Source organism: Mus caroli, chromosome 1 (assembly GCF_900094665.2).
Source record: "Mus caroli chromosome 1, CAROLI_EIJ_v1.1, whole genome shotgun sequence".
NCBI classification, from domain to species: domain Eukaryota; kingdom Metazoa; phylum Chordata; class Mammalia; order Rodentia; family Muridae; genus Mus; species Mus caroli.
The window spans coordinates 141,136,406-141,146,216 of NC_034570.1; the positions used below are offsets into that span (position 1 = coordinate 141,136,406).

Sequence of the window (9,811 nt, forward strand, 5' to 3'; positions counted from 1 at the left end):
AAAAACAAAAAACAAAAAAATTATTCCCTACTTCAATTTTTCTAGATTTGTGATTAGATTATTTTCTGCAGGTCAAATTCACATTTTCACCTTTCTCTGTAAATAAAGATTTACTGGCACAGCCGAGATCATTCTCTTTTACCTAAGGGTACTTAATGGGACAACAGCACAGATGAACAGCTGCACGACAGCAACCTGTCTTATAACCCTGAAGCAGTTACCATTTGTCTTTTCCAGTTTGCAGATCGCTGCTTTACAGGAACGATTACCTTCATTTAGGCCAAAGGTATTTGAGAGACCCTTGTAGAGCCTTCCACACAGAACTATAGATGGTAGAACACAAGCTATTTAGTTTTCAATAAGCTTCTAAAATTTGGAGATTAGATAGACGTTAGGTGCTGATGACATTTCCAATCCCAGGATTCAGTATCTTAAGTAAACCAGAAATAGCCTCTTCCTACCACTTTCTGAGAAAAACATTTGCCCTTTACTTTAAAAGATACTAGAGCTCAGGATGGTGGCGCTCATCTGTTATCCCAGGACTCAGGAGGCAGAGGCAAGCACACCTTTGTGAGTCTGAGGCCAGAGCTAAATAGAGACCCTGCATAAAAGTAAATAAATTAAAAAACAAAAGATCCTAGAAATGAGTGAGACTAATTTTAATGAAAACAAGGACTAAAGATAAATTTATTTTTCCTTAAAAAATTATGTCATAAATAAGACAATTTTTTTTCTTAACTCACCTGTCCTTCTAATAAGTCACAATCGTTGCCTTTAACTTGTCCATTAATCAGATAAACACCATTTTCTATTTGCTTGGCCCAGCGTGTAAGTCCACTCTTAAAAACAACACAGATCTTTCAGATGTAAAGTTATCCTAAGCAAGCCTCCTAGACTGTATTACTCTCCACCTACTACACTGAAATCTTCAAAATGTCCAAGGGTCAATAATACAATGTCTAAATCCAGTATCATAAATTAAAACACAGTCCTAATCTTTTAGCACTTTATCCATATTTAATAAGTTTTCTGATTTTTTTCCCAAAATGTATACCACAATTTCAAAAGTCTTAACTACACAAGCACAGAAATAAAATCCAACAGTGCCTTTGATCTCTTAAAACATAGAAATATGAGCCTTGTATATCATAAAGCAGTATTAAAGAAAAATTAGATACAAACAAAACAGCAATGAAGAAAAAGGAATGCAATCAGAAAGGCAAAACGAATCAGGGTCAACAGAAGGTCATCATTAGATCTATGGACATAATTCAACTCTACATATGCTAATAAATATTTATTAAGTTCCTGCTATACTAAATATACTAGTATTATGACATTATTTATGCTCAAAATTTTCCTAATCCAACTAGAGTAACAAGTTCTTTATGCATATAACAACGATCATTTAAAATAGAGTACAGATCTGAGGATTCTAAATGTCACAACCATATTAACATCAGAGGGCCCACTCAACCATCATTGAAGAAAACATATTTTACGTTGATACCTTTGTGTTTTTTTCCAGAGTGTAACTGACAGAAGTAGCCGACAGTGGGATGTGAATGTTAACGTGAACAGTACAGTCTAGAGACAGCCATGAGGCAGACACTCTACTCTGATACTTCCAATCTGCGGGTCTTGCTGAACTCTTTATCAGGAGAGGTGGAAAAACAAAACATGATATGGCTTAGATAAAACACATGCATTAAGAAAATAATATTAAGTATAAAATCAATAACCCAGACAAACTAAAATCCTGAACTGTTGACCAAATTCCCTGACTTCAGAGAAACAGAAGTAAAAAAGTGATCATGCATTAATTTTCGTACTTTCATACAAGCTCGACAGCCCTGGCAACCCCCGTGGGTAGGCAGAAAAAGGATCAGAAAGCTGTGGAGAATCCTAACCAGTGCTCTTGGGAGCAGCTTCCCCGGTGGCCTCAACAGTCCACTGTAAAGACGCTGGCTGCAGCAAGCGCTCACTGAGCCGCCCGCCCTCAGATGGCTGTGCTCTCCGTGCTCAGTTATTTTCACTGCTTTTCAGCAAATGCTGGCCTGGTTTCTGTACCACACTGGGAGCTGGCTGACCATGCACTGCAGCTACACAGACTCCTCAGTTGACTTTACCACCAGCTTCTCAAATATAAACCAGGAGATCAACAAAACAAAACAAAAAACTGCAAGTGGTCATACACATTGAAAAGAAGTGACGGCACTGGAAATTAGTAGAACTCAATACAAAGATGAATTTTTACTTTTAAGACAGAAAAACATCTTTCAAGAGTGTTTTTTCTTACCTTTGGATCTTGGACATCGTAAGTTCGACAAGATATTCTTTACTAATTAAGGTCATAAATGACTCCAAAAGAATAATCTTGATAAAATATAACCCAAAACCTAAAAATGGTACCTACATCCAAGTGTCTACAAATTACAGTACTTAAAAGGCATATGTTGATATATAACTATACATTTATGTAAATAAGTGTTTACATATTGTGTATGTATATTAATTGCTGACTATAGTACTTATGATGCTTAAAAAAATCAAAGAAAACACAAATTTCCTTCTGTTTATAAATATCGCTAACCATAATAAATAAAAAGAAAGCCCCTGTGGGTCCTGGCTCCAACATGCTCTACGTAGCATAACAGAGTGCTATATAGATGGGGTCAAGCCCATGAACAAGCGTTCTTATACGCATAAAGAACATTTACTGATTTACTGGGTTACTTCCAGGCAAGTGTCAAATATATTAAACACACATCTTCTGCAGTAAAAGCTTTCTTTTTGAACTGTCTTCTCCAAGTCCTAATGTAGAGGGAGGGTCCTTGGGCTGTGTCTCTTCTTTAGTGACTGTCTATCCTGGGGACCTACAGAGGACAGAGTCTAAGGAAGCCACTTGACATACAAAGGCATAAGAATTTCTACACTAGCTGGCGGGCAGTGGTGGCGCACGCCTTTAATCCCAGCACTTGGGAGGCAGAGGCAGAGGCAGGTGGATTTCTGAGTTCAAGGCCAGCTTGGTCAACAGAGTGAGTTCCAGGACAGCCAGGGCTCCACTGAGAAACCCTGTCTCGAAAAAACAAAAAAGAAAGAAAGAAAGAAAGAAACAAACCCAAGAATTCAGAATCCTAAATCCTTTCTCTATCAAATTTTACCTAACTCAGCATATGATTAATAGCCATTATTAATATTGATATCATGATCAGCAACCCTAATCATAACAATGTGGGGTTTGGGTTCTTTTGTTGTTGTAGTTGATGTTGTTTTTGATTTTTGGTAGTAGGGTTTCACTGTGTGGCCATGGCTGTCCTGGAACTCATTCCCAGCCTCAACCTCACAGAGATCCACCTGCTTCTGCCTCCCAAGTATTGATTAAAGACATGGGCCACCACTGACTGGCAACAATGTGCTCTTTCACGACAAACTTAATAGTCTTTTTTTCACAGGAATGATTAAAACAAATCATCCTTCTTATGGTTAAAATAAATCATAAGGAAAGAACTGTGGGTATGTGATCTACATAGCACATGATTTTGTGGGGAGGCGAGGAAAAGCTGGTTCATTGCAGGGCGCACTGTGGGTGGTGTGGGCTCATCCACAGCACTAGTACTGCCAGTCAGAACTACACACACTAACCATAAACACCTAAATAAAAGATACTTTTTTGTGGAAGAACAAATGTGTAGTGTCACTCGTTCTGAGACCTCGTCCTCTGTGACATTCCATAGTCTTTTTCTACTCATAGATTTTTCCATAGAAAATATTAGCTGAAAGACAGAAAAATATACATGAATTCACTGCAAAATGAAAACTGTGGAAAAAGACAATGATAATTTCATGATATATTAACCATTTGTGCCTTCACAACATGATTCAAATAAAATTGAGTTTTAAGTAAGAAACATCATTTTACAAATGGAATAAATGGTATTTTAACCACAAAAATGAAGATGTTACCCAGTTAGCATTTCTTATTTAAATTTCACAAACCATGAAAGTAGTAAAAATTAGGGAAAAAAATCAGAATAGTTAGGTAATTTGTATCAGAAATGTGAACTATAAACACTGCCTTGGAGTGAGGTCAGAGGGTCAGGAATGCCATTCTAAGCATTCTTACAACACTGTTGTCATCTAACCAATCAGGAGACCCACAGCTTTCCTGATATCAAAGGAAGGGCTTCATGAAACAAAGTATTACATAATGACCAAAATTGTGGAAAATAAACAATACATCTTATAAAGATATTTCTTGCAGTGTCTCTCAAGATACACTATTTCTTTTCTATTTTTATTTTTAATTGAAAGAGTCTCATTATGCAGGTAAAACCGTCTGTCTGAAGAGAGCAGAGAGAGAACACACACAGAAAACCTTCCTTGGGAATGTGCCACTCAAAATGGGTTGAGACTGCACATCAATTAACAAGCAAGACCCCTCCCACAGCCGTGCCCAGGACAATCTGATCTAGACGCAGCTTCAGTAAGACTTCTCCCAGGTGGTTTTAGGGTGAGAGAGAAAACTAAGCAGCACGTGCACAGAGACTCAAAATGTCTTCCAGACTGTCAAAAATGGTGAGTATCAGAAACAGGCAAATTAACTTAAAATGCAAGAGTACAAACGACTGAAAACATGACAGGGAGGAAATACATCCTTTTCTTTCAAGGCAAAAACTTTCAAAGCTTTCAAACATGGAGGTGTCCAGAGCACCTGAGCTTCTAGTTGCACATTGTTTAAATTGGCACCCAGCCAGTTTTGTGCTTCTGAATGGTATAAGGTCCCTCTTGCTCACAAGGAAAGCGTGTGGGGATCTTGAGCATGTAAAGAGATGAAAGCAGAGATGAAAGCTCCCGAAGACTGCTTTAGGTTTGAGTTTAAGAGAAAACAGCTTGGGACTTTTACTCCTGGATTACACTACCTGATTTTCTTATATAATAGCAAAACAAAAATTATTAGAGATGCAGGATATGCACCCCGTCCAGGAGTAAAGAATAAGTGTGTGATTGTTGTTTATACATTAATCACAGAACTTAAGATGTGACTAGCAGAATCTCATATTACTGCAATGACTTCCTAGTGACTGGAAGGTCTACAAAAAAAAAGCTATTGCACAAGAAAAACAGTTAAACCATTATGACTCGTTATATGTTACAATATCACCTTCTGAAAAACTGTCTTAAGGGCCAGTATGATGGCTAAGCAGGCATCTGCCATGGAAGTCAGACAGCCTGAGTTCAATCCCTGGGATCCATGAAAAGATGGGAGAGTACTGAACCTGAAAAGTTGGCATCCTCTGATCTCCACAAGATCACCATGGTGGGTGCATGGCCTTCCCCCAACCATATGTACATGTATAATAAATAAACCTTAAAAATTATTTTAAAATATATAGCTTTGACTAGAAAATATTTAGATCAATTACACACAAGATCTGCAAGAAAAAATATAGAATAAGCTACTAAGCATAATTCTAGCATAAAGAATTATGGAACACCAGCATACATATGCTTAAGACCAATACATATGCATATAATTAAGTGAAATATGTAACTTTGATGTCATTAGAGTTTTTGCTACACTGTACTTACTCTGCGCAGGGCATTTTGAAAATCATCTGCTAGTTCTAAAGTTGTGATAATAAATATTCCAAGAACCACAAGTCCTCCAGGGAGCATTCTGGACACCTAGAAATAAAGACAATATTAACTATCATAAACATGTCAGTCTTTTCTATTTGATACAGTAAACTTTAAATCAGCAAATACCTACCCAGGACAAATTATGCATACAGGACCAATCCAGGCAGAGGCAGCTGAAAAGCTGGAGTATACTATATGCATAACCCTTCCCTGAGCACCATAAACTCTATAGCTTAAAATCACTTTTTTAAGTGAAACAATTTGATAACTTGTTTAGGTGTACCAATCCTTTCTCCTAAGATTTGTAAAGTTAGCTTCTGAATTTTTTTCAATGTTCTTCCAACTCTCTGCAAAATAAATCTTTTCCCTTAGACTGAGATTTTAGTTTTCCCAGAATCCGGCCAATGTGATGTCCAGAGACACTGCTGATCCACTTTCTCTGAAACACTCAAGCATCCTTCAAAGGGAGTCCCTGTTCACCACCTATGGTCCGAGGCTTTCTAACGCCGTGCTTTCCTCAGGCTTTTTCCTCAGCCTAAATTGACTTCTTTTACACTCCCACATCTCAAGTCAATGAGGTAACTTCAAAGTCAACCTAAGATGTCTTCCCTGGTACTCTGTTCATTCAACTTCCATAGAATTCCCTGTAGAATCATACAATTGTTGATATGCATATAGTAATCTACCCTCTATTTACTTTTTCCCTTTACATGATTGTGACTAGTTTTAAAACTACATGTTCTTCTCTACATTCAGTAATGAGTAATTACACTAGCTTTTATAAATAGACATTTTTAATCTAGTATTTTACAAGTCATATTATAAACCATGGAAATGCTGGACTCGGCTCTTGGACTACTGCCATAAATACAAGAAACAGAATTCCTGCCCACACAAAGCTCAGAACCTAGTTTAGGCTCATACTCTTATTGGTTTGGACTACTGCTTTAGATACACAGTTTCTCTTCTGTCTCCAGACTCTACTCTCCATTAATACTGTGCCAACATTATCTTATAAGTTACTGGCAAACTGATTGCTTTATTCTTTTTTAAAATAAGTAGATGTAAAAGTTTATCATTGGATTTCTCAATATAACACTTTTATTACTACTCTGAGAATTATATGCAGTATCTTTGATCATATTCATGCCCCACCTTTCCAGATCCAGCCCCAACATGCTATGCTCTTCCTACTTCATGCCAGTTGTGGTGGTCTGAATAGGTATGGCCCCAATAGACTCATGTGTTTGAATGCTTGGCTCAGGCATCGGGAGTGGCACTATTAGGAAGTGTGGTCTTGCTGAAGTAGGTATAGCTTTGTTGGAGGAAGTGTGTCACTGTGGGGGTAGGCTTTGAGGTCTCTTGCTCAAGCTCTGCCAGGCGTGACACATAGACTCCTGAGGATCGAGATGTAGAACTCTCAGTTCCTCCTCCAGCACCATACCTACCGTGCTCCCCACCATGACGATAATGGACTAAACCTCTGAAACTGTAAGCCAGTTCCAATGAAAGGTTTTCCTTTATAAGAATTGCCTCGGCCACAGTGTGTCTTCACAGCACTGAAATCCTAAAAAAACTTTGCTTTTTTTTGTTTTGTTTTGTTTTGTTTTAAATAACCCAGTGAGTCTAATTTGTACTGTCCATATACTCACAGGTGTGGGGTCATACAATGGAGCCTGACAGATACATATGTGTGGCCACATCCATATACTTTTTTTAAAATCTACATCCCTAAAAACCATGACTCTGCCTACTGGGCTTTTGTCTACCAAGTGTAGTTCTTAGGACTACATTCCAAAGCCACCCATTAACAAGCCTTGTACTTAATTACATTTTCCTACACACTCTGTGTTTCAACTACCAACTGCCCAACTGCTTGCTCTTTTCCTAGTATTGTCTGTGTCACTTACTCACATTGTATTGCCTTTGATGGATTGAATGTGTTCTCTGACTTATTCAATTAACAAAGTCCTAAGAACCATTCATGTTCAGAGCCTTCTGTAAAACTGTTTAAATATAACCACTTGCACGCATTTAAGGAAAAATATTCTTAAAATTCTAGATTTGTGACCGAGGAAACATTTTTTTCTTTTGTTTATAATGAGATCATATTACCTGGCTGGCATGTTCTGTGGCCCATTCTTCATCCAAATTATCCAACTTAGCTCTCGGCTGTTTGACATTGTCATTTTGTTCCTCTTTGGGTGGTGTTCTAGTGGCAAGAATCACATAATCCTTTTGTGAAGAACACTTTAAAAACAAATTGTAAAAGCTCATTACAGTTACATCTGATGAAAGAATTACATATGTCACACAAAAACTAAATAGTATTTACAGCAATTTAAATTGTTAATACTCATGATGAAAACTATATTCTTGGGGACTGATTTTAGTGAACAGCCTTGGGACATGTCTCTCATATGTATGCTGTTTATCTTTAATGTATGTTAACAGCAGCTGTTTACTTGGATATCCTCAATATAAAGTACAGAGCGGTCTTTAGAATGGTGGAAGTAACTCAGGTGCTACAATGATCACCTAGCATGTACAAGACCCTGGTATCACTCTTTTGTTTTTGAACCGGGTTTCACTATAGCCCAGGCTGAAAGAGAAAGAATGCAGAAAATGAAGAAATAAAGATAGTGTGGAGCTGGTTAAGGTAGTTCACACTATAATGAGAATGGTAAGTTCAAAGCCAGTGTGGGCTACGTCCCAAAACGCCTGGATTGAGAGGTACTGAGTGAGGCAGAAAAGCATGGAGGTAGCTTACCTGAGATCCTATTTCACTTGGGTCATTGCAAACCTGTCCCCTTTTATAATATACTTTATAGCCTAGTCCCTTAACCTGCAGGAACCATGCAGAAACACCTCTCTCCTAGCAACCTCACTCTCAGACCCCTACCTGTATCAAGCTACATATTTCTTCCATCTCTAAGCAATAATATAGATTTCCTTGTCCTTGGTAAGAATCACATTAGTCAGTTTCTATTGAAGTGTATTCCCAACATATCTGGTAAGAAGAATAGAAATGTCCAATGAGCCTAGGAGAGTTTTAAGAGCATGTGCAGTTAGGTAAACTGTCCATCAAGTGAACATGTCAGAAAAAAAATCTTATACCTATGCATTAAATTAATAAGGAGGATTATGGGGAAGGACATAGAGATTGGGGAAATGAGTATCAGACTTTATCTAACCTAACAACCAAAATAGACAACCACTCAACCTACATTCTTAAAGGCGAGAACGCCCATCTTTTGAACCCCATAAAATTAAGTCACAAACATAATTTGGGCACTACCTCCCTCATGTGGCCTGCAGTGCATCTGGATTCCTGCTTTGTTCCTTACAAAGTTATCTTGCCACGTTTGCAAACGTGAGTCCTTATTTCCAATTCTTTGGATAAGAGGCCAAGAACTTGGAAAGAACTGACCCTGACTTTGACCACTCTGACAACCACCAGTAACACGGGGGTGAAACTTAGAGCGCTCTTTATGTATGTTGGGCAAGTACCAGCTGAGCTGTGTATCCGGTCCAAAACACAAAGAAAGCAAAATGTAAATCCTGTGCTCAGGGAAGGCTTAAATTGTGACCTTTTGACATGACAAGTTACTTTCAAAGTACCAAAGGGAAAAATAATCATACTTATTCAAGTTTCAACCAGGTGTCCTACTCTTTCTAATGTTAACTCAAAGATCCACTTTAGGTTAACTATTTAAGATTATGTCCCATCCACATCACAACTTTGAATTTACTAGTAATTGGTATATAGAATTGAAACTAATGAGTAATTTGTTTTTATCAACCTGCAGAGTAGCAGACATATACATACCTGTCCTATCAAAAGACCAGAGACAAAAGGTTTTCCCTGGAGGCTGATGCTTGAAAGATACTGGCCAACAGTCTCTTCTACAATGTAGGTTCTTCCCATTCTAGACAGCCAATTCAACAGCCTAAATTGCAAGAAATAAAAGTTAGCATTTTGGGGGGAAAAGCGATTTTTGATGTTTTAGCATTGGTGGACAGGCAATAGAATAAAAAGGGTGGCCCACCGGGTGTGGTGGCGCACGCCTTTGATCCCAGCACTCGGGAGGCAGAGGCAGGTGGATTTCTGAGTTCGAGGCCAGCCTGGTCTACAAAGTGAGTGCCAGGACAGCCAGGGCTACACAGA

At 38.2% G+C, this 9,811-nt stretch overlaps 1 protein-coding gene across 5 annotated transcripts in view; it reads right to left on the reverse strand.

Annotated features, from left to right (window-relative positions):
• The window catches only part of Odr4 (odr-4 GPCR localization factor homolog), a 32,182-nt gene that overhangs the window by 19,619 nt on the left and 2,752 nt on the right, over positions 1-9,811 (reverse strand). For 3 of the 5 annotated variants that reach the window (XM_021154749.2, XM_029482374.1, XM_029482378.1), the window contains exons 2-8: positions 9,473-9,593; positions 7,759-7,893; positions 5,593-5,688; positions 3,670-3,776; positions 2,300-2,336; positions 1,511-1,651; positions 744-839 (exon numbers count right to left, since the gene is read on the reverse strand). In XM_021154749.2, coding sequence (XP_021010408.1) covers positions 744-839; positions 1,511-1,651; positions 2,300-2,336; positions 3,670-3,776; positions 5,593-5,688; positions 7,759-7,893; positions 9,473-9,571 — 711 coding nt within the window. In that variant the 5' untranslated portion in view covers positions 9,572-9,593. Of the gene's footprint in view, positions 1-743; positions 840-1,510; positions 1,652-2,299; positions 2,337-3,669; positions 3,777-5,592; positions 5,689-7,758; positions 7,894-9,472; positions 9,594-9,811 lie in introns of those variants that run through there. The other 2 variants (XM_029482388.1, XM_029482387.1) reach the window with 2 other exon arrangements.